The sequence below is a fragment of the Thamnophis elegans genome, chromosome 12 (assembly GCF_009769535.1).
Source record: "Thamnophis elegans isolate rThaEle1 chromosome 12, rThaEle1.pri, whole genome shotgun sequence".
In the NCBI taxonomy this organism is placed as follows: domain Eukaryota; kingdom Metazoa; phylum Chordata; class Lepidosauria; order Squamata; family Colubridae; genus Thamnophis; species Thamnophis elegans.
In genome coordinates, this window is record NC_045552.1 from 44,939,409 (window position 1) to 44,964,706 (window position 25,298).

At 41.5% G+C, this 25,298-nt stretch overlaps 1 protein-coding gene across 1 annotated transcript in view; it reads left to right on the top strand.

Moving 5' to 3' along the window:
- Window positions 1-25,298, top strand: part of LOC116516224 (connector enhancer of kinase suppressor of ras 2-like) — a 371,953-nt gene that overhangs the window by 182,967 nt on the left and 163,688 nt on the right. Inside the window, exons 3-4 of the mRNA XM_032228651.1 lie at window positions 11,125-11,327; window positions 19,426-19,513. Coding sequence (XP_032084542.1) covers window positions 11,125-11,327; window positions 19,426-19,513 — 291 coding nt within the window. The remainder of the gene's footprint in view (window positions 1-11,124; window positions 11,328-19,425; window positions 19,514-25,298) is intronic.

A 25,298-nucleotide genomic window follows, 5' to 3' on the forward strand; every position in this document is an offset into this window, starting at 1 on the left:
GCCAACTTAGCAACTTGAAAGCATGTAAAAATGCAAGTAGAAAAATAGGAACCACCTTTGGTGGGAAGGGAACAGCGTTCTGTGCGCCTTCGGCATTTAGTCCTGCTGGCCACATGACCACGGAGACGTCTTCAGACAGCGCTGGCTCTTTGGCTTTGAAACAGAGATGAGCACTGCCCCCTACAGTCGGGTATGACTAGCACATATATGCGAAGGGAATCTTTACCTTTTTATACCATTAAAACAATCTTAACATAATTTGAAAGGATGCCTTTTTATGAATGACCATGAGTAATAACTTTTATTGTTCTTTTATTCATGCTGTGGGAGGCCATTCACATTAACCTCTTCATTTATAACCCAGCTTTACATCAAAGGTTCTTCAGTTCTGAGCAGTATTTCCCCCTTCCCCCACAAAGAAGAAAAAAGAGGATGGAAGTGCGGGAGATAAGGAAGTTTCATTTCTAGAAACAAGGCTTCAATTCTGACCATAACTGGAGGGAAAAGATAAAATCAACCTTCCTTTGAGTTGAGCCAAATGGACTTCATAAATTTGTTACTGCAGTTTCTTGGTTCAGTCTGAAAATAGTTTGCCAGTGCTGTTTGCTGGTTTTCCAATCTAAACTCAGTCATAAATTTTCCCAGTGAAACTCTATGAAAGCAAAAGTTCAACTTTGAAGAAACCAGATAGAAAAGGTGTTGGTGCTTTTGACTCCTGAGAATACTATTGATAGTTAGATAGCCAAGAAATTTTTATACACCAAAGGTAAAGGTAATGGTTCCCCTCACATATATGTGCTTGTCATTCCCAAATCTCGGGGGCAGTGCTCATCTGTGTTTCAAAGCCGAAGAGCCAGCGCTGTTCGAAGATGTCTCCGTGGTCATGTGGCTGGCATGACTAAGCACCAAAGGCGCACAGAACGCTGTTACTTTCCCACCAAAGGTGGTCCCTATGTTTCTACTTGCATTTTTACATGCTTTCAAACTGCTAAGTTGGCAGAAGCTGGAACAAGTAATGGGAGCTCACTCCGTTATGCTAGGGATTCGAACCGCTGAACTGCCGACTTTTCTGATTGAGAAGCTCAGTGTCTTAGCCACTGAACCACTGCATCCCTCTTTTAAACACTAGAGTTTTTTTTAAAAAAAATCAACCTAGAATTCTCACATGGAAGACAAATGACCAGGATCATAGTATCATAATATAGACAAATTATGTGAAGATATAAATGTCTGAACAAATCTACAATACTAGGAAAGGCAGACGGTAAAAGAAGAAGAGGATGGGACCAGTTACAGCAGCTGTGCCCACTGGAATATTGAAGGTCCAGCTGACTTGGTGGGGGGAAGTACCTTTAGGACAACCGTGACTTGGATGATTGAAAATTTCCATAGACATGTACTCATTGGAAGACCTTAAGGATCAGAACAAATTGTCCCAGAGAAGATCTATTTGGTCAACCACAATTTGATGATACATAATCAGTATATTCTACAATCTCTTCTTATCATTGATTTCCTCCAAGAACAAAACAGTTTGGAATTTGCTTGCTTCTTTTTTTTGAGCTACGTGTTGCCATCTTCCTAGGCAATGGAAATGACATTAAATAACTTATAATGGATTAATGGAGTTGGAAGAGCCCTTGTAGGTCTTCTAGTCCAGTCCCCCCCATCCGAGCAGGAGACCTTACAACATTTCTGTTGTAATGGCAGTCCAGTCTTCTTGAAAGCTTCCAGGGGTGAAGCTCCCACAACTTCTGAAGGAGACTTCTGTTCCAGGGGTTGATTGTTCTCACTGTCAGAAAGTTCCAGGTTGAATCTCTCCTTCGTCAGTTTCCATCCATTATTCCTTGTCTGGCCTTTGGGTGCTTTGGAAAATAGATTGAGTCCCTTCTCTCTGTGGCAGCCCCTCAAATATTGGAACACTGCTATCATGTCTCCCCTGGTCCTTCTCTTCACTAGACTAGTCATTACGATCCAATTCACCATATTCTTTTATTATTCGTTGTAGTTGTAACATATATTGAATATGCATATGAACTATGGAGAAAGATTTGTCAATATAAGCCATGGAAGATATTATACCTAATTTCCACTGGCAAAACCTAGTTCCAGTTATTTATTAGTGTGACCTTGTCCATTCCATTTTTGTCCATGGCTCTGCAAAGACTCAGATTGTGGAGAGATGTTCCCAACTCTTGAAACTTCTTTCTATCTTGAAACTTCTATGGATCCATCCCTGAGCCGAGGGGATATTAGTGCAAACAAGACTCTAATTTGTCAAGAGTTTGTTGCAGCAATCACATCCAGAAAGCATACACAGGTGACTGGTTCAGCAGGATTCATTAACTTATCTTGATATATAATATAACACATGAGACATATATACAATACCAAGAGTGGTTCTTCCAACGAGGTAGAGAGGAGAGATTGGTTTCCAGATTCAGTTCAGAGCTCAGACAGACCAGTTTAAAGAGCTTTAGCACAGACTCAGAGCTATAGTACTCAGCCACGCCCAGACTCCTAACTGTCTCCAGCAAATACTGTTTCAGTTTCCAAACAGTCCCCATTGGCTGACCTGTTACCATGTTTGTTCATTGGCTGACCTTGTTGCTTATTCCAGTCTTTGAATATACTCTGACATAATTCCTATACTAAAGTTGCATCATTATCACCATCCAATGACAAACCATTCCATGGATGTTTCTTTTTCTTTTTGCCCAGATAGCAGGGAGAAAAAAAATTCTTTTTTAAAAGTTTTTTTATTTTATTTTAATATAAACATTCCATCTTTCATTAAACAGTGTGTTGTTTGGGTACAAATATTTTGTGTAACAACAATTAAGCCATAATCATTATTTTATCTATTCTTAAGGATGCTAATACATAACATGCTTTTATAACAAACCCCTTCTTAACTTATTTAACTTTATTAATACAGTTTCCCTATTTCACTCCTCTGCTTTCGTTTCTAATTTTCATATTTATTTTCTAACCATTGATACAATAATTCCCATATACTGTATTAGACAGATTCTCCCTTTTCTTTAATTGCAAGTGTTAATCTATTCATTTCTGGACATTTTAATATTTTCTTAATCACTTTCTCGCCCGTAGGGATCTCTTCATTTTTCCAAATACAATTCTAGCTGCAATTATTATATGAATAATCAAATATACATTTTTTTACTATAAGTTTCTGGTAAAATCCCAAACAAGAAAAATTCTGGTTTAAAGTCAATATGTTATTGTATCATTTTCTCCAACCACATACAAATTTTTGTCCAATATTTTTTAGCTTCTACGCACGTCCACATATGACCACATAGTACAATCCCAGTATCTGATGACATTTCCAACATTTGGCTAATTTATCTTTAATCATCTTTGCTAATCTTTTTGATGGAAAGTGCCATTTATACAAACATCTTCTCCTTGTATGCAATTGATATTGTTAATTTATAAACTCTGCCCTATAGTTGCTGCCATTTATCTAACTCTATCATATAACCAAAGTTTTTTGCCGATGCTATCATTGTCTCTTTTATTTGTTCTTCTTCTAATTTAATACACAATAAGTAACTATATATATCTAGTTTTATGTATGTATGTATGTATGTATGTATGTATGTATGTATAGTTACTTACAAACAAATATAATACAAAATGTGTAACAAAGGCAACAGTAAAAATATTGGGTTTCTGTCGTGATGGACTCTTGTGATGAGCCGATTGACAGATAATGGAAGCTGTTAGCTTCCTCCCATAATTGGGGCTTACCAGTGGTTGTGACACTAAATATATATATGTCTCAAGCAGTGTGAATGCAGTTTTGATGGTCATAGATTGAAAATCCCTCCTTATCCCATTACATCATTTCACCATATTATTTATTTTATTTCTTTATTCAGTTTGTCAAAACATGTATACCAAAACAGGTATAAATATAAACATGGACATGAGTGTAAAAGGAGTATAAATAGATGATTTAAAATAAGTATAAGCATGGACATGAGCACGTGAAATGAGTACAAATCTATGGGGACAGTAGGACAGGGATGGTAGGCACACTGGTGCACTTATGCAAGCCCCCTTAGGAACCTCTTAGGAAATGTGTGAGGTCCACGGTGGACAGTTTAAAGTTGAAGCTGTGCAGGTTTGAGGAATTAACAACCGAGTCAGGTAGAGCATTCCAGGCATTATCCATTCTATTGCTAAAGTCGTATTTCCTGCAATCAAGTTTGGAGTGGTTTACTTTGAGTTTATAGCTATTGTTTGCCCATGTATTATTACAGTTGAAGTTGAAGTAGTCGTTGACTGGTAGGATGTTGTAACAGATAATTTTGTGTACTATATGTAGGTCAGAACATAGGCGGCGTAGTTTAAGGTTCTCAAAGCCTAAAATTTCAAGCCTGGTGGCATAAGGGATTCTATTGTGAGTAGAGGAGTAGAAGACTCTTCTGGTGAAATATCTCTGGACTCACTCAATTGTATTAATGTCCAATATACAGTGTGGATTCCATGCAGATGAGCTATATTCGAGGATTGGTCTGGCAAAGGTTTTGTATGCCCTAGTTAGTAGGATAGTGTTACCAGAGAAAAAGTTTTGTAAAATAAGATAAACAATGCCTTTTTGGCAATGCTGTTACAGTGTGGTTCTTAGCTAAGAAACATATTTCATCTCCTGAATACAAGAATAGTGTCCTTGTCTTTTTGGGGGAAGATAGAGCACCTGGAACAAAAATGTGGCTTTGATTTGGGGTGACCTTCTCTGTTGTGTGACAAAGAAGGGATTCAAAGTTTTATCAAGTCCAAAAGACTAAAACCTGGGAAATCTTCCCCCCAAAATGGTTGTCCTCCCTAGGTAGGTGAACTATAATTTTCCTCATCAAGGATGGAGATTCCAGATTTTATTTGAGAAGATCAGCCAAAGCTTTGTTCTGTCATCTTTGAAATATCCCACCAAGCACCAACTTCCTTCACTTGACCGAAGCTTAGAATAAAAAAGGTTCTAGGAATTAATAGATGGGGAACCGCCCCTTAATAACAGTGCCAGTTTGACATTGGAATATTTCCACAAGATGTTTTCCCTGCAAAAAAAGTGAAAAATTACCAAGAAGTGGATGTCTGTATTAAGGCATTGTGTAAATTAGATTGTGTTGGGTTCAGTTGCTTCCTACTTGGATACCTCCATCTTCTGCCTAGGGAGTAGATGAGGATCATCATTACCCAATTAAAATCTGTTGTGGAATGACAAGGTTGATGGGGCATGAAGCACACCTGACATTGGAGGATTACTTCAGCACTCTGTTTCCTGCTTTACTCTTCTTTCCCTTTTTTACATCTCATTTAACAATGCAAGCATTGTTGCGTTTCACATTACTGCTACATTCTGCAAAGAACTGCTGGTTGGCATATTTGGGAATGAGTTTCCACAGATCTTCATAGGAGGCGTTTAAACAGAAGCTGGAGAAGGATCTGTCCTTGTATATTCATCCTGTGTTGCAGATATTTCAGGAAATGGGGGGTTTAAGCAGATGAGCTTCAAGATTCTTCCTGGCTCTGTGATTTAGTGAAATTCTTTTAATGATAAGCCTTGGCTAATCTCTTCTGCCATTTCTTCTAAGAGAATATATGGACATTAGAAAGCATTTGGAAACCACATTTGGGGTTACGTTTGGTAACAAGGAGAAATACAGGAGAAATAAAGGTAGGCTTTGCAAAGTCTTGCTTGGTCAAAGGACATATGGGGACAGTTGATTCAAATTTCCCATGGAAGCTTAGCCATGGTTAAGTTCTCTATATAACACTTTACAAGAAAGAAAGAAAGAAAGAAAGAAAGAAAGAAAGAAAGGAGGGAGGGAGGGAGGGAGGGAGGGAGGGAGGGAGGGAGGGAGGGAGGGAGGAAGGAAGGAAGGAAGGAAGGAAGGAAATTATAGGTGAAACAGTTTACACAATGAACAGTGGAAATACAAGAAACTTAGCAATGTCAAATTACAGTGACTCAGTCCAAAATTAAGACAAGGGAATGGATCCATTGCCAACATATCTAACAATAATGCTTAGGAAATATGTTAATATTACAATTGCAGGTTGAGAAGTGGAATAATGTGGTTGGTTTCATTTAAGGCTCAATTTAATGTTGGATAAAACCACTGCATTGTACTTCATAAATTGCAAGCATCTGATATTGTTCCATACTTAAAGGTTTGTTTGCTTTTAACAAGAATTTTAGGAGTTCTCCTTGAATTAATTTTCATTGTCTCAATCTTACTGTTAATTGTTCATTTTTAGCCAGCAGTGGAATGTTTACGTGTTGAACCTAATTATAATCTTAATTAGCTTCAACACGTAAACATTCCACTGTTTTATTATAATCTTAATTGCTTTGCGAACTTCTCTAGATACACTTCTAGGAGGAAATAACACCCTTCCTACTGAACAGGGGTGGGATTGAAAAACTTTTGCAACCAGTTCTCTGCCCAGTTGCTGGGTGGGCATGGCCATAGTGGGTGTGGCCTATTCTCCCTCCTGCACCATGGCGAGGGGGGTATTTTTGTCCTCCCCACCAGAGGCTTTCCTTGAGCTTCTAGGAGGGCAAAAAACAACCTCCCCCAGGCTCCAAAGGCCCTCCAAAGGCCGGAAATGGGCCCATTTCCAGACTTCCGGAACTTCCGGGAGGCCTGTGTTTTGCCCTCCCAGAGCTTCCGCATGGGCCCTGAGCTTACCTGGCATCTAAAATGGACTGTGTGGAGACTCCTGAGAGAGGCTGAGCAGGGTAGGTGGGGCTAGCTAGTCCTTGCAACTACCAGTTCAGTGAACCAGATGTAAAATTACCATCTGGTTTGCCTGAACCAGTCCGAACTGGCTGAATCCCATCCCTGCTACTGAAGCAGCTTTAGATGTGCCTGCAGATCATCTCCTAAGTCCTTGGAGTGTTACCCTCCATGAGATCAGCTTGCAAATCTCATTTCAAAGACAAGAATTGTGTAGCATCAAATTGACATAGCAAAAAATTTTTACAGACCAAATAACTGCCTTTGTCCTCTTCATGGAAGGATCTTTAGTAAAAGGAGAACAGTTCTGCACCATCTAAAAAGAAAAGACAAATCTGTTGGCTAGTATCAATAAATTAGATACCAGGCAGCTGTAATGAAGCTCTATGATTGGCCACAACAGGAAAACACTAGAGGAGAACAGCTAGGGGAGTCTTTTAGAGGAACATCTACAATAGATCAACAAATGTGTGGGTGGATGGATGGATGACTTTATTAGAAGCCAGAGACGCAACAAGCCTATCAAAATAAAACACCATAACACCACTGACATCATTTTACAGCAGAACTGAAAAAGTATTGTTGCATTTGTGGGTTTTAAGGTGGCATTTGATTCAACCTGATTCCCACAGCACTGTTGCCTTTTGACACCGTGGCTTTTTACATTTCCTTCCCTGTTCTGTTTGCAGTGACACGGAAAGACACTTGACATTTCCCCATGTTTTGTAAAAGGGTCGCCCGTCTCATTGTGTTTATCTGAGAAGCAAAGGGGGAAATAAAAACATAGCCATAGGTGAACTTTTTCCTATGTGGTCTCTCACTTCCTGTCCGATGTGCTACCTTTTCAGTGCTGGAAACAACCAACACCTTCCCCCTTTGGAGAAAGAGATCTCTCAGCAATTTTTTCTGTTGCAGAAGGCATAGCCACAGCAGGACAAACAGGCGGAAGACTGGCAGAATTCATCCAGGAACACCAACTAGGAGCTAGAGGACATGATGAACGTTCTTTAATTTCACAACTTATAGAGCAGGGGTGTCCAAACTTGGGAACTTTAAGACTTATGGACTTCAACTCCCAGAATTCCCCAGCCAACACCCCTGATATAGAGAGACTTAACCCTAGTTTCAATTGGGAAACTGTGACCATCCTAGAGCAAGCCAAGTCCCAAAACACCAAGGAATTTCTGGAACCCTGACCCTTTGACAAATTAGATAGTTAGTTAGTTAGTTTTGTTTATTTAATTTTATTTATTTATTTATTTTCTTAATTAATTTTATTTATTTATTTAATTTTATTTAATTAATTTTATTTATTTATTTATTTAATTTTATTTATTTGTTTGTCAAACATGTACAAGATAACAAGTATAGGTATGAACACTGCTTCCACCACAAATGCACGAACAACAAAAGCGCGCCTGACTAAACCGCGGTGACAAAACCACGCCGACAAAACCGCGTGACAAATGAGCGATGAATGAGCCCTGAAGCACGCCGACAAAAGCACGCTGACAGAAGCGTGCTGTAACCTAACCCTAAACCTAACCCTAAACCTAACCCTAAACCTAACCCTAACCCTAACCCTAACCCTAACCCTAACCCTAACCCTAACCCTAACCCTAAACCTAACCCTAAACCTAAACCTAACCCTAAAGCTTACCTTAACTTAAATCGCGCTTCTGTCGGCGCACTGTTGTCGGCGCGCTGTTGTCGGCGCGCTTTTGACATCGCGGTTTTAGCGCCGTGGTTTTGTCGGCGCGATTATGACGTTCGCGCTATTGTCGGGTCACGATGAACACCAACATGAACAAAGAATGGAATGGAATGGAATAGAATTCTTTATTGATTGGACACATAAGGAATTTGTCTTTGGTGCAGATGCTCTCAGTGTACATAAAAAGACAAGATACATTCGTCAGGAATCGTAGGTATAACCCTTAATGATAGTCATAGAGTACAAATAAGCAATCAGGAAACAATCAGGAAGTGAATGCAGATAAATGGGGACAGTAAGACAGGGACAGTAGGCACGCTGGTGCGCTTATACACACCCCCTTTACGGACTTCTTAGGAATGGGGTGAGGACCATGGTAGACAGTTTAAGGTTGAAGCTGTGGGGGTTTGAGGATGTAACAATGGAGTCGGGTAGAGCATTCCAGGCGTTGACCACTCTGTTGCTGAAGTCGTATTTTCTGCAATCGGGTTTGGAGCGCTTTACCTTGAGTTTGTATCAATTGTAGTCGTTGACAGGCAAGACGCTGTAGCAGACAATTTTGTGTACTATGTTTAGATCAGGCCACAGGCGGCGCAGTTCCACATTGTCCAAGCCCAAAATTTCAAGGCTGGTGACCTAAGGGATTCTATTGTGAGCAGAGGAGTGGAGGACTCTTCTCGTGAAATACCTCTGGACTCGCTCAATCATGTTAATGTCTGATATACAGTGTGGATTCCAGGCAGACGATCTGCATTCAAGAATTGGCCTGGCGAAAGTTTTGTATGCCCTAGGGTTTTGTATAACAGAGAAGAAATTAGCCATCAACAAAAACCAGCATAGACATTAACAATATCTATAAACAATCAACAGCCAAAATGAGAACAAAAAGCCCAAGTACTGCTCTACCAGCAGTCAGCAGTCAGGTCAGCATAAGTTAACTCCAAAGGTTAACATCAGACCAATAATCAAGTAAACAAGTCCCCAGTCAAGAAACTGTCAAAGAAGCCAACAGTAAACAGTGCAATCAATAAACATTCAAGATCACCCCCACCAACATTGACAGGGCAAGCCACTAGAATATAAACTGAGAGCATTTTGATAACTGGATAATTGCTCTGACCCCCCTCGTGCCACACCAATAAACACTCTGAGCCAAAGATAAGTTAAGGCATTTAATTAACAGACAGACAGGTCCTTGGCAGCAAACCGGCACAGACAAGCTTGGGCAGCAATAAACACAGATAAGGCTTGGCAGCAATCCAGCCTGCCAAGCACACAGTAATGTCCTCCGACATTCAATCCTGCGTTGACTTCTGCAAAGAGGGGCGTGTGCACAACAGTCTTTTTATAGTCTGGAGAGGAGCCTAATGACCACCAGCTGAGTGCAATTACCTCCTGTGACTGCACAACTGCTCCTGACGCCTATTAGCTCTTCGATGCCGTGCATCCAGGAACAACTCACTACTGGCATCCGGCTCACTCTCTCTTGTCTCCTTCCCACTGGTCCAAGGCTCAGGTGCCTCCTGATAGGCAACCAGCCTCTCTGCACCCTGCTCGAAGTCGGAACCCTGTCCAGGGTCCTCCACATCCTCCAGAGCCGACTCATAGGGCCCCTCACTGTCGGAGTCTGGTGGCAGCTCCAACGGCTCATGCTGGGTCACAACAATAATGAAACATCTGCAAGAAAACAAGCAAGCTCAGAGAGCACCAAGGCAACTGGCATGTATTTAGAAGAGTTGCATTGTCCTAGGGTCATATGATCACCATTTGTCACCATTTGCCAGCTGGCTTCCAATGAGCAATGTTAAGGGGGAAGTCCAGCTTCATTGAAGAGCCAGCTGATTCGTTTAGCAACTGTGACAAAAAATGGTTGTAAAATGGGGCAAAACAACTCACTTAACAACTGTCTTGCCCAGCAACAGAAATTTTGAGCTCAATGGTTATTATAAGATGAGGATCTACCTGTATATTTAAAATGCATTGGGTACTTTTGTGGCTTGAAAATGGTGCAAAATGAAAGCTGGGTCAACTTATTTGAAGTGTTTTTTTCCTTCCTTCCTTCCTTCCTTCCTTCCTTCCTTCCTTCCTTCCTTCCTTCCCTTCTGCCCATACATGTCCCCCTCCCTCCCTCCCTTCCTTCCATCCATCTCCCTCCCTCCCTCCCATCCCTCCCATCCATCCATCTCCCTTCCTTCCTTCTTTCCTTCCTTCTCTCCCTTCTGTCCATCCATCTCCCTTCCTTCCTTCCTTATTACCCTTCTGCCCCTCCATCTCCCTCTCTCCCATCCATCCATCTCCCTTCCTTCCCTTCTGCCCATCCATGTCCCTCCCCCCCTTCCTTCCATCCATCATCTCCCTTCCTCCCTTCCTTCCTTCCTTCCTTCTTACCCTTCGGCCCATCCATCTCCCTCCCATCCCTCCAGCTCCCTTCCTTCCTTCCTTCCTTCTTTCCTCCTTTCTTTCCCTTCTGCCCATCCATCTTCCTCCCCCTCCCCCTTCCATCCATCCATCTCCCTTCCTTCCTTCTTTCCCTTCTGCCCATCCATCTCCCTCCCTTCCCTTTTTTTCTTTTCTTTTCTTTTTCTTTTTCTTTTTCTTTTTCTTTTTTAATGTGTCCAATTCCTCTCTTGCTTTCAGAACTATGGCTTGGAGACTGAAAATCTGCGAACACTTTCCCACAAGCTGAACGCGTCTGCCAAAAATCTTCAAAACTTCATCACAGGTAGAAGGAGGAGTGGTCATTATGATGGACGGGCCTCCCGAAGACTGCCAAATGATTTCCTTACCTCCGTCGTTGACTTGATTGGTGCTGCCAAAAATTTGCTTGCCTGGTTAGACAGGTAATTGAGTTTGAATACTGTTTATTTTTTTTAAAAGGAGCAAATGCACTTTGTGGGTTCTCATTCTCTCCTTCTGTCTTCAGCATTCCATTTCCCTTTGGCAATTTCGTTCACGGCTGGTGGAGATTAGATAGATAGATAGATAGATAGATAGATAGATAGATAGATAGATAGATAGATAGAAAGATTGATTGATGATAGATGATAGATGATAGATGATAGATGATAGATGATAGATGATAGATGATAGATGATAGATGATAGATGATAGATGATAGATCTATATCTATATCTATATCTATATCTATATCTATATCTATATCTATATCTATATCTATATCTATATCTATATCTATATCTATATCTATATCTATATCTATATCTATATCTATATCTATATCTATATCTATATCTATATCTATGTATGTATATATATTAGCATTTGGATGTTGAAAAGCCCTGCCCTTTGGGAGTTGGGAGCTAGAGTTGAAATCTTGTACTTTTCTTTCATAAATGTTAATTCAAGATTTTACAAAGAACAGAAAAAGAAACACAAAGTGGTAAGAGTAAAGGCAGTAAAGAAAGGAAAGAAAAATTGGAAATATGCAAAAAAAGAGAAAAAGATGTAGGAAGGAGGAACTTCCAATTTCCTTTGCAGGAAAACTAGAAGACAGGAAGTTTTAGTCCCGCTTTAAGCCTGGATGCCAGCTGGGTGATTTAGATCTATCTATCTCTATCTCTATCTTTCTCTGAAAAGAATAGGAGGAGGAAGGATTATTAGTTATGTTTGCCATCTTCAGTTACTTATAAAGTAATAAAGACAGATAAAATCTAATAAATAAGTATAATTACAGAATTACCTCTTAATCTATGATTACAAAAGAAAGCCCTATTTACTACTATCTGGGTAATTTTTTTCCTAATCATCAAAAGCACAGTTCCTAAATGCATCTGTCCCATTTTATGCAAAAGTATTTCAAGGGTTTCCAGTCAACCATAAATGTAGATAACTGGGGTTTTTTTCCTCCAATCAAAGAAGCCAATTTAGCTAACCTTGATGGTGCCAGGTGCCATCTGTAAAACATTTCAACAAATACCTCCCCAAAATGCTGGAAATGCGAATCAATTCACGGAACATATTACCATTTATGGTGGACCTGTGAGGAGGCAAAATTTTTTTGGAAAAGGATCAAAAATTGACTGAAGGCAATAACAGGGGTTAAAATAGAATGGAAACCTGAAGTTTTTTTATTAGGAATTATGTCGGTGAATTACAAAAAAGAAATCCAGTATTTAATATTACATATACTTACAGCGGCAAGGATTGCCTTTGCCCAGAAATGGAAAAACAAATTAATCCCAAATGAAGATGAAATAATAAGAAAGATTATGGACTGTGCTGAAATGGATAAACTAACTAAAGAAATCCAGGGAAAGGAAGAATCAAAATTCTACCAGATATGGGATAAATGGTATAGGTGGATGGAGGAAAGAAACAAAAATCAATGAAAGAATATAACAAAACTCAAAAATAATAGTTATGAGTAAAATAAGAGGGTTAAGAATGGTGAAATCTAAATGAAATACAATAGAAGGGGAAATAATATATGGTGAGCGGTATCGATTGATGATTGCTATTATAAAAAACAGGAAGTTCCTGTTCGTACTGTATTGTATAAATGTGGTATACGTCTAATTTGTGTGTGTGTGCGTGTGTGTGTGTGTGTGTATTTTACATGTTTGTTAATAAAAATCTTTAAAAATGTTTTTTAAAAAACAAAGAAGCCAATTTAGCCATCTCTGCAACTTCCACCATCATCTTCATCAACCATTCCTCCACATGTAACAGACTCCATATGCACGATCACATCCTTTTCATATTGTACAAAAAACCCAGAAGGACTAGGAGTGACATGATAGCAGTATTCCAATATTTAAGGGGCTGCCACAAAGAAGAGGGGCTTCACCTATTCTCAAAGCGCCTGAAGGAAAGACAAGAAACAATGGTGAGAAACTAATCATGGAGAGAACCAACCAAGAAGGAAGGAGAAATCTCCTGAAAGAACAATTAATCAGTGAAATGCCTTCAGAAGTTGTGGGTGCTCCTTCACTGGAAGTTTTTAAGAAGTGATTGGACAGCCACTTGTCTGAAAGGATATGGTGTCTCCTGCTTGGACAGGGGGTTGGGCTAGATGACCTCCAGGGTCCCTTTCAACTCTGTTATTCTGTTATTCCCAACCATGATAGCTTCCAACTATGTTAACCCAGATAGGATGTCCATTGCTTAACATTCTGAGCCATGGTGGTGCAGTGGTTAGAGTGCAGTACTGCAGCAGGCTACTTCTGCTGACTGCTGGCTGCCTGCAATTTGGCAGTTCAAATCTCACCAGGCTTAAGGTTGACTCAGCTTTCCATCCTTCCGAGGTGGGACAAGTGTGGACCCAGATTGTTGAGGGCAATAAGCTGACTCTATAAACTGGTTAGAGAGGACTGTAAAGCACTGTAAAGTGGTATATAAGTCTAAGTGCTATTGCTATTCTGGGACTTGAAGTTTACATTTTTGGAAATACCAAGTTTGGAAACACAGTTCATTACTCTAATACTATTGAGCCTGCTGGCAGTTCTCCAGGGTTTGAAGCTGGAATTGTTCCAACCTTAACTGGAAATGTTGTGGATTGAACTTGACATATTTTGCATGCGTATCTCTCTCTGAAAAATGATGATGGTGGTGATTTACTGGATTTATAAACCTTTCCAATCACAATTCCAATCCTATGCAGCAGTTGTATAATTAGAAGTGGATAGCTATTTCTAAGTCAGAAGTTATATTGCTAATAGCTCATTAAGCAGCCAGTTTGGGGATGGGGGTGTAATGATAAGGGGGCAGGCTAGTGAACAGGAGACAGTGAGTTCTGATCCTGCCTTAAGCAGAAAGCTGGCTGAGAGTGTTGTCTCAGTCCCAAGAAGGAGGAAGCAAGACAAACAAGAAACAATAGTTGGAAACGAATCAGAGAGAAAAACAACCTAGAATTTAGGAAAAAACTTCCTAACAGTGAGGACAATTAACCAGTGGAACAGCTTGCCTCCAGAAATTGTGGGCGCTCCATATCTGGAGGTTTTTAAAAAGAGACTGGGAAGTCACTTGTCTGGGATGGTATAGATTCTCCTGCTTGAGCAGGGGGCTGGACTAGAAGACCTCCAAGGTCCCACCCAGCTCTATTCTCTTCAAACCATGGCCAAAAAACTTTGCCAAGAAAACTGCAGGGACTGGTTCAGGCAGTCACCAGGAGTTTTGGGTTGGTTAATGTTTATCTATGTGAATAAAAGATTGTTCCTACCCTGTTTGAAAAGGGGTTTGTTTTTACTTGTGAGGAAGCGGCTTAGCATTACTTGCTAAGGCTGGGTCAGAACACCCTTCCACTGAAGTGGTACCTATTTATCTACTCACATTTGCATGCTTTGGAACTGCATGGTGGGCAGGAGCTGAGACAAGCTACTGGAGCTCAACCGCTGAGCCATCACGCCCATATGTATGCATTTGCATCCTTTCCTATATGCATAAACCAACTAATCAATCTGGCTTATCTCCAGAGGTTGTGGGTGCTCCATCACTGGAGGTTTTCAAGAAGAGATTGGGCACCCATTTATACAGAATGGTACAGGGTCTCCTGTTTGAGCAGGGGGTTGGACTAGAAGACCTTCAAGATCTCTTCAACTCTGTTCCGCTGTTTACTTAAACTATTACTTTGGGATTTTGAGGAAAAGAGTCAAAGTGTGGGCCATTATCCATCTTCCCTCTGGATAAACAATATAGTAACCTGTTGTGGCCCAGCAGGAACCGTTGGAGCTGCCACCAGAATCTGACAGCGAGGGGCCCTATGAGTCGGCTCTGGAGGATGTGGAGGACCCTGGACAGGGTTCCAACTCCGAGCAGGGCACAGAAAGACTGATTGGCCACCAGGTGGTGCCTGAGCCTTGGACCAGTGGGGAGGAGACAAGGGAGAGTGATCCAGAAACCAGAAGTGAGTTGTTTCTAGATGCCCGGAATCGAAGAGCTAATAGGCATCAGGAACAGTTACGCAAGTACAGGAGGCAATTGCGCTCAGCTGGTGGTCATTAGGCTCCTCTCCAGATTATAAAAAAGACTGCTTGTGCACACACCCCTTTTGCAGAAGTCAACGCATTGACTAAAGAGAACTGTTTTAACTAACTTGGCAGGCTGGATTGCTGCCAAGGTTTGTCTGAGTTGCTGCCAAGGTCCTTATCTGTTTGTTTGCTTGGCTTTCAGCCACCGAGAGGTTGGTTTCTTGCTATTAAAGTACATTCTAGTTAAGCTTGTCTCAGCATTCATTACTGGACGGAGGAGGGGGTCAGAACAGTAACCTTATTAGATTTGATTAAGCCACAGAATGCAAAAGAATGTAAGTGATGGAGATCGAAGAAAACAAACATGCATTTTAAGAAAAAAAAACCGTCTGGAAGGGAGATTTTACTCCTTCCCTCTGTGGCATTGCTGAAATAAAAATTAACTTGGGACTGGATATTTTTAGCCCCATCCAGTTTGATATTGCAAATCCAGACAAACCTGAAGTGGTCAGATTTATGGGCTACCCAGAAGCAGCTGAGAGCTATCTTATCTACTCTTCAGCAGGTTTGATAAGCTGCAATTGATCATGGAAGGTGAACCACCATTTGTTAAATTGAAGAGGAGGAAAATAACAGTTTTTTCTTGGTTAGCAGGTTGCTCCCTATCTATTTTCTCCAAAAATGCTTGGCTTTTACCCATGTTAGAGACTTGAGTTATTTTAAGGTTTGATCCAGCCAAGAGCTCTGCATTAGTCTTTCAGGGTTTTTTTTTCTTGGAATCAAACTGAACTTTGCTGCATGCTTTACATGTTAGCATTACCCAGTGAACTGAAATGCTAAGAGTGAAGGATCGCAACTGGATTCATTGAACTAGCTTAATTTTGTTAATTTCATCGGATTAACTGAATTGTAGGCAGTTGCGCTGGAAATACCTTAATGTCATCAGTCCGACCTAGGTAAGGAAGAGCCCTCACTGCCCCTCTAAAGGTTGCTTACCTATCCTCCCCCCTGGAAAGCAGAACAAGTATAATAAGTGAGACTATTTGGGAAATGGCCCAAATTGGTGACTTGAATAAGAGGATCAAAACAGTGCTCATAAATCCATAGTTCTGACATTTCACTATAGTTGAAATAACTGACCAAATATCAGGGGCTCCAGGAAAAGAAGTTAACATAGGAAGATCTAGTTTGGTGTAAGGAGTTGGTCTAGAAACCAGAAGACTGTGAGTTCTAGTCCTGCCTTGGATCTGAAAGCCAGCTGGGTGACTTTGAGCCAGTCACTAGGGGACTGTGAGTTCTAGTCCTGCCTTGGATCTGAAAGCCAGCTGGCTGACTTTGAGCCAATCACTAGGGGACTGTGAGTTCTAGTCCTGCCTTGGACCTGAAAGCAGGCTGGTTGACTCTGAGCCAGTCACTAGGGGACTGTGAGTTCTAGTCCTGCTTTGGACCTGAAAGCAGGCTGGGTGACTTTGAGCCAGTCACTAGGGGACTGTGAGTTCTAGTCCTGCCTTGGACCTGAAAGCAGGCTGGGTGACTTTGAGCCAGTCACTAGGGGACTGAGTTCTAGTCCTGCCTTGGACCTGAAAGCAGGCTGGGTGACTTTGAGCCAGTCACTAGGGGACTGTGAGTTCTAGTCCTGCCTTGGACTTGAAAGCCGACTGGGTGACTTTCAGCCAATCACTCTCTTAGCCCAACCCACTAGGGTTGTTGTGGGGAAAATAGAAGGTAAGAGTATTATGTGTGGGGTGTGTGATGGTTCAGTGCAGAGGTGGATTGCAAATCCCAGCACTACTGGTTTGCTCACACTCGCGCATGTGTGTGATGAGGTTTGAGGTTTTATTCAACTTGTATGCCGCCCTATTCCCGAGGGACTCAGGGCGGCTAACAAAACCGGACCTGGAAATAGTCCCCTAGTGACTGGCTCAAAGTCACCCAGCCTGTTTCCAGGTCCAAGGCAGGACTAGAACTCACAGCTTCTCTGCATGCACGGGTGGGTGGAGCCTCCTGCTGCCGCCACTACCAGTTCGCCCAATCCAGGCCAAACTGGGAGCAACACACTTCTGGTTCAGCAGTTAAAGAGGCTGAGCTTTTGAGCTGACCACCCGGGTTCAAGACTGTATGAGGGGGTGAGCTCTCATCCTTGCCCCAGTTCCTGCCCAGCAAGCAGTTTGAAAGGATGCAAATGCATACATATGGGCGTGATGGCTCAGTGGTTGAAGAAAACCAGCAGCCGAGGTTCGAGACCCAAGCACTGCATAACAGGATGAGCGCCTGTTACAGGCTGAGCTCCTGTTACTTGTCTCAACTCCTGCCCACCAAGCAGTTCGAAAGCATGCAAATGTGAGTAGATAAATTGGTACCACTTCAGTGGAAAGATGTTCTGACCCAGCCTTAGCAAGTAATGCTAAGCCGCTTACTCACAAGTAAAAACAAACCCCTTTTCAAACAGGGTAGGAACAGTCTTTTATTCATGTGGATAAACATAAAGCAAACATTATTAGTCACTCCAGACCTGGCCAAGAAATCCAAATTGCTTGCTGTATATTAGAAATGAATGCAACAAGAGTCAGCCCCACACCCCTACTATTTATTTCCCAGCCAGGGAAGGGATAGCTAGCATCCATGTCTGCCTTTCCTTGAGAGCCGGCTTATTGTTTTTCTTTGCTCTCCTCTCCTTTCCTCTCTGCATACACACGGATCTGGGATGGACCCCATCTGTCCCTCCCTCTCACTCAGCTCAGGCCCCCAAGACAGCTGTCTCTCCACCTTGTGGGAGGACAGAAGGCCCGGCCTCTGCTGCTGTTTCCTTATCAGGGCCTTCCAGAGACTCTGAAGCTGACCCAGGCCTTCCTTCCAACCTCCTCTGGCTCTGCAGCTAACTCTGCTGGCAGCTGACAGAATACAACAAAAGCTGGCAATATTCTGTGTGCCTCAGTGTATCGTCCCGCTGGCCACATGACCATGGAAGAGTCTTCAGACAATGCTGGCTTGCTCAGCTAAGAAACAGAGAGGAGCACTGCACCCTAGTTGGATACAGCTGGATGGAGAAACATTTACTTTTTAAAGAGCATTATGTATGTTTGCTTCCTTTAGTTACTTAAAAAGTAATAAAAGTAGGATAAAAACCAACCAATAAAATAGCAGATCTATCAACTCAGTCCCTCCCTCACACTCATGGAGTAGTAGTATAAGGCTTCGTATTGTAACCCAGGCTGGCTGCTACAAAGATTTGCAACTGAACCAGGGGTGGGTTCCTGCCAGTTCTAACCTCTTCTATAGAAGAGGTGCCACAAATCTACAGTGCCATTTAGAACCGGTTCCAGCTCCCTCCCCCCGCCCGTCCGCACATCAAGATGAAGAGGGAGAGGAGGAATTCTGGGAGTTGAAGTCCATAAGTCTTAAAGCTGTCAAGTTTGAACACCCTGGTTTTTTTTTTTCTAAAGGGTTAGGGTTGCAAGGGTCTTGTAACTTTACAGCTTTAAGACTTGCGTGCTTCAAATGCCAGAGTTTCTGAGCCAACATTTTGGTTGCTAAACAAGAGCGTTGTTAAGTGAGTTTCACCACATTTTACAAGTTGGCCACACCCACCCAGTCACATGACTGGCAAACCAATCCCACCCAGTCACATGGCCGGCAAGCCACTCCCACAATGCAGGCCACACCTACAGAAGAGGTTCTAAAAATGTTTGAAACCCACCACTGAACTGAACCCACAGAATTTGTCTTCTGAATCCAATCCAGCTAATTTTCACCTGGGGTTCAGGCCTATTCTCAATGCAATATTGTAAAAGGCAAAGGTGAAACTACTTAAGAGCTTTTTCTAACCAACTTCTTGATGATGATTATTTTGACATATTTCTATTGACACTCCACCAAGTGGAACAAATATGTGTTTTCAAGGTTCATTCCTCACTGTTGGTTGACTAGGACGAATTGTTTGCAAAGCTTGTCTTATTACAGGAATTATCAGTGATAAATGAACTCAGATGTTAAAATTCTCTCTTTTCTATAGGTCCCCATTTGTCAGTGTGACAGAATACTCGCTGCTGAAAAACAATATTGTTCAGCTCTGCTTAGAACTCACCACCATTGTTCAACAGGTAAGAGTAAATTTCTCTTCTATTAAATTGCTTTTAAATTATTTCCATGGTGGGAAAAAAATAAGGAGCTTCCATTTCTCTCTCCAAAGATGACTGATGTTAAATCAACTAAAGAAGGATCAGTTAGCTATTTGGGTTAGAATCAAACCAGAAAAGGTAATTAACCTGAAAGATAGTCTTCAAACTTTTGTAAATTAATCAAATGTATTGATTGGTCAGAGAAAAACATTTTTATGGGCAGAAGGGACAATCATATGCATCTTTAATCATAAGTCTCTTCCATCCAACTTTTCTGGGTTTTTTTTTAAAAAAACATGAAAAAAGTATTCAATTTTTTCCCATGCAACTGACAAACACTTGAATAGATTCGTTTTTTCTGTGCAACTTTGCTTAATAATTATATGTTTGATGATTCTATACAGCTACTGCAGGCTTGGCTGTCAGATGAAAAAAGACCCACCTTCTTGCATCTACAATATCTTAGACTAATTCCAATCATTTGTTATTCCAATCATTCTATTTTTTTCCCCCTACAGCTTTTGAATATGTAGAAATGTACAGCATTGGGATTCTGAAATGCTTGTGGTTTGTTTTTTTTTAAAGCTCTGTTTCAAACCTGACTATTAAATTTGAAATGGCTCATTTCAATTGGTTGAAAATGACCTTTCTAACTAGAGGTGTTACAGTGGTGAGAATGCAGTAGTGCAGATTAATTCTGCCCACTGCTAGCAGTTTGAATGTCACTGACTCAAGGTTGTCTCAGCTTTCCCTCCTTCTGTGGTCAGTAAAATGAGGACCCAGATTGTTGGGGGCAAGATGCCGATTCTGTAAACTGCTGCAAGAGGGCTGTAAAGCACCGTGAAGCGGTATATAAGTCTAAGTGCTAGTGCTATTAGGAGCTTGGTGGCGCAGTGCTCAGAATGCAGTATTGCTGGTTAATTTTGCCCACAGCCTGAAGTTCGATCCTGACAGGGCTCAAGGTTGATTCAGCCTTCCATCCTTCTGAGGTTGGTAAAATGAGGACCCAGATGGTTGGGGTCAAAATGCTGGCTCTGTAAACTATTTAGAGTGGGCTGTAAATCACTGTGAAGTGGTATATAAGTCTTAGTGTTATTGCTTACTGTGGCACAAATGATTGTAAAATTGGGTGCAACTCGCATAATAACCATTTAGATTAGCAACAGAAATTTTGGGCCCAACTGTGGTTACAAGTCATAGATTACCTGTATATATTATTGATGGATATCAATAATATGAATTATTGAATATGAATACACTCCCGCCTCTCAATATCTATTTAAGTGGTCTTTTTTGCAAAAGGAATTTGTTGTGCCATGGAAACACACATGTTGCTCGTATTCCAATTCTATACTCAATACTTAAATGGAATAAAGGTAAAGGTTCCCCTCGCACGTATGTGCTATTCATTCTCAACTCTAGGGGGCAGTGCTCATCTCCGTTTCCTAGCCAAAGAGCCACTGCTGTCCGAAGATGTCTCTGCAGTCATGTGGCCAGCATGGCTAAACGCTGAATGCGCATGGAATGCTGTTACCTTCCCACCAAAGGTGGTCCCTATTTTTCTATTTGCATTTTTACATGCTTTCGAACTGCTAGGGTTGGCAGAAGCTGGGACAACTAACGGGAGCTCACTCCGTTATGCGGCGCTAAGCATTTGAACCAGCAAATTGCCAACCTTTCTGATTGACAAGCTCAGCATCTTAGCCACTGAGCCACCCTTGATTTAAATGAAGTACCTGTTTCTAAATTCTAAGCAAACAGAGGTGGGGTCTTCCTTTATTTATCCTCTCCGAAACTTCAATTGCCTGTCGTCTCCCCGGGAACCTTTTTCTAACTGTTGGAATCTAAGTAAATGGTTCTATTGTTTAATTGACCATCTGCTTCTTGGATTTTGGCATTTCTCCAGATTCCCTGGAAGCTGCCTTGATGCTAGGCACCTTGGTATACAGCTCTCTCGCCAAGCACGGTTTTAAATTAGGTTGACGTGGCAAGCAAATACTTTTTCTTCCCTTTAGTTATGCAATATGAATTTTAACTCGGTCCCGGGAAAAATGAATGCTTTGGAAAAACCAAGCAGGAATGGTTTTGTTCTTTAAAAATAATTTATTTGGCTGGTAACAGGAGCTCTCTTACAGTCAGGGTCCAGAACTGAAAACTGTTGTATTGTAAATAATTGGAGGGATAAAGCCAGAAGGCATAAAGAACTACATGAGCCGCGGTAGTGCAGTGGTTAGAGCGCAGTACTGCAGGCTACTTCTGCTACTGCAATTTGGCAGTTCAAATCTCCCCAGGCGCAAGGTTGACTCAGCCTTCCATCCTTCCGAGGTGGGTCAAATGAAGACCCAGATTGTTGGGGGCAATATGCTGACTCTATAAACTGCTTAACGAAGTCTTGTAAAGCACTGTAAAGTGGTATATAAGTCTAAGTGCAATTGCTATTGTCCTCCCCCTTTTTTCCTCCTTCCCTCTCTCCATTCCTTCCTTCCCTCCTTCCCTCCCTCCCGCCCAGTGGTTAGAAGGCAGTATTGCAGGCTAACTCTGCCCACTGCCAGCTGTTCGATCCTGACTGGCTTAAGGTTGACTCAGCCTTCCATCCTTCCGAGGTGGGTAAAATGAAGACACAGATTGTTGGGGGCAATATGCTGACTCTGTAAAACACTTAGAGAAGGCTGGAAAGTGGCAGCCTAAGTCTAAGTGCTATTGCTATTGCTATTGCTATTGCTTCGTAGATGGAAATGTCAGCTCAGAGGTTTAGCTCTAAGCCCAGATGTGAGTAATGTATTCTCTTTGGGTTTCAAGAACGCAAACGGTGCGGTAAAATGGATGTTTCAATTTAGGTTTCCCATTGTATGAAGGAAATGGAGAAATCTGTAATTTCTTTTCAAGCTTAAGTGCCTTGCAAAGAGCTATATTTGCCCATTTTCCAGGTAAACTGGCATACATCCAGTTATTTTTATGCTCTTAAGAAAGCAAACTTGGTGTGTCACGTAGAAAAGAGTGGTTCTTGGAAGTATAGTTGCTGTTGGAAACTTGTTTAACCAGCCTCCTGTCTTTTCAAAACTACCCTGTTGTGGAGCCCATTGGGTGCCCAGGAAGCCCTAAGAATCCCAAAGGTGCTTTTTTTCAAGAGGCAGCTGGACTTTCTGGTTTTGTGCTTTGAAGACATTTTGTTTCCCATCTAAGAAGCTTCTTCAGCTCTTTTTCATTGAGAAGTTAGAGCTGTGCTTTCTGCAGGATGTTTTTTGCCCTGGGTCCCTTCACCGTTGAGAACATGCACTGGCTGTTGGGGATGAGTCTGTGCTGTCTGCATCTCGGACTGAAGCGCAAATGGTTCCTGTAGTCTGCACTTTTTCTGGAAATCCGTTCCTACTCCCGCATCATTCGAAGGGCATTCATCCCAAAGTGCATTGTTAAATGTCTATGGAGATTCTCAGTCATCCAGGTCACAGTTGTCTCAAAGGTGCTGTCAAATTTACTAACGATGCTCTAATTAATTCATAATTATCAAGTCAAGGTTTTAGTACAAAACCAGTGATTTATTAGGTGCTCATTAGGCAATATCTGTTCGCAGTCAAGCCTGTGCTTTGTTTGATTTTCTTCTGAACTTTACTAGTAGTACTTTCTGCAACTTCTAGAAGGATTGCAAAGATTTTCCTTAAGTCTTGCTGCCTCTGACACCCCTAGAATGACATTTCACAATTGTAGGATAACTGCAAAACTAGTTAACACAGTGTCAGCGTTCCAAGTATCATGCAGAATTAAATCAGAGTCCAAGGCAAAACGATCCTTTTTGTTCCAATTTAATAAGACAGACATCTTAGGCACATCTGTGTTAATCCCAATACTGGAAATGACATCAGAATTTCACCCAGTTAAAAGTTCATGATCTTGTCCCCACACCCACAATCCATCACATGGTCCAATCTTCTTCTTCCACGCTGGCGTCTCCACCCAGCTGCTTCCGGTCAGGTGTGAAAGTGCAGAGACAAAGGATGACCTTGGCTTCTAGTAAAGAATGAAAATAATACATTCCACAATCCTATTTCTTCTATTCCCCCCTCCCATCGACTATACATAAGAAACAGCATAATGAAATAAGAGAAAGTGTGGCAGGCCAAAATTCTAAAAGGAATATAATTGCAGGCCTGATACACAGTATGTGATGAAAATACAGCAACTGGCCCTAGTTGACAGAACTTTCCCTGAGTTGAAGATATGTATCATTAGCCATGGTGAGAACCAGCCAGAGCCAGTAGGTAATTTTCAGCTCTGGATTTAATGGTCCAATGGACTCTGGTCTTTAGAAGATGAGTCCCATTACATGACTGATTTCCACATGTACTTAATGATTTCTACCACAACCATTTGAAGGTTGCCTCATTCTGTGGAACTCAACCTTGGATACTCGCATCTCCATTTTACTTAGATGATGTCATTAAGACCGCACTTGGAATACTGCATCCCGTTTTGGTCACCACGATGTAAAAAAGATGTGGAGACCCTGGAAAGAGTGCAGAGAAGAGCAACAAAGGTGATTAGGGGACTGGAGGCTAAAACAGATGAAGAGCAGTTGCAGGAACTGCAGGGGTGATATGATAGCAGTGTTCCAATATCTAAGGGGCTGCCACAGAGTGCAGGGGGGTCAAGCTGTTTTCCAAAGCCCCTGAAAGCAGGACAGGAAGCAATGGATGGAAACTTATCAAGGAGAGAAGCAACTTGAAATTAAGGAGAAATTTTATGACAGTAAGAACAATTATCCAGTGGAATGGCATGCTTCAGAAGTTGTGGGTGCTCCATCACTGGAGGTTTTTAAGAAGAGATACAGATACAGATCAATAGAGTTGGAAGGGACCTTGTAGATCATCAACTCCAACCCCAAGCAGGAGACCCTACACAATTGCTGACAGATGGTAGTCCAGTCTCTTCTTGAAAGCCACAATGATGAAGCTCCCACAACTTCTGGATGCAAGCTGTTCCATTGGTTGGTTGCTCTCACTGTCAAAAAAATTCTCTTTATTTCCAGGTTGAATCTCTCCTTGTTCAGTTTCCCTCCATTATTCCTTGTCTGGCCTTTGGGTGCTTTAAAAAATAGCTTGACCCCCTCCTCTCTGTGGCAGCTCCTCAAATATTGGAAGACTATCATATCTCCCCTGGTCCTTCTCTTCACCAGACTAGCCATGCCCAGTTCCTGTAACCATTCTTCATGTGTTTTAGTCCCCAGTCCCCTAATCATTCTGGTTGCTCTTCCCTGCACTTTTTCTAGAGTCTCAACATCTTTTTATAGTGTGGTGACCAAAACTGGAGATTGGACAACCATTTGTCTGAAATGGTATAGGGTTTCCCGCCTGAGCAGGAGGTTGGACTAGAAGACCTCCAAGGTCCTTTTCAAATTCTGTTATTCTTTTCTATTAGTAGGAAAAGAAGAAGCAGAAGAAAAGGTAGCAGTTGAAGTGAACTTGGTGCCCCCTGTTTAGTTTTAGATTTTAGCGTTTGCAAGATGCTAATGAGGCTTTGAAGTAAATAACATGGCAGTTGAGTCAGCTCTGTTTCAAAATAATTCTGCCACTTTTCAAATCAACTCCACTCTGAAGTTTTACAGGAGCAGATTAATAACAACAAAAGAAACTCAGAGTTTTCTAACCATAAGTTTCTACTTATGTATGAAGACATAGGTCTAGGGTGGATTGAGAAGGAAGTCACATTGTGTGCGAGCAAAAAAAGAATCTCAAAAGTTAAATTGATGCATGTCTTAAATTTAAAAAAAAAA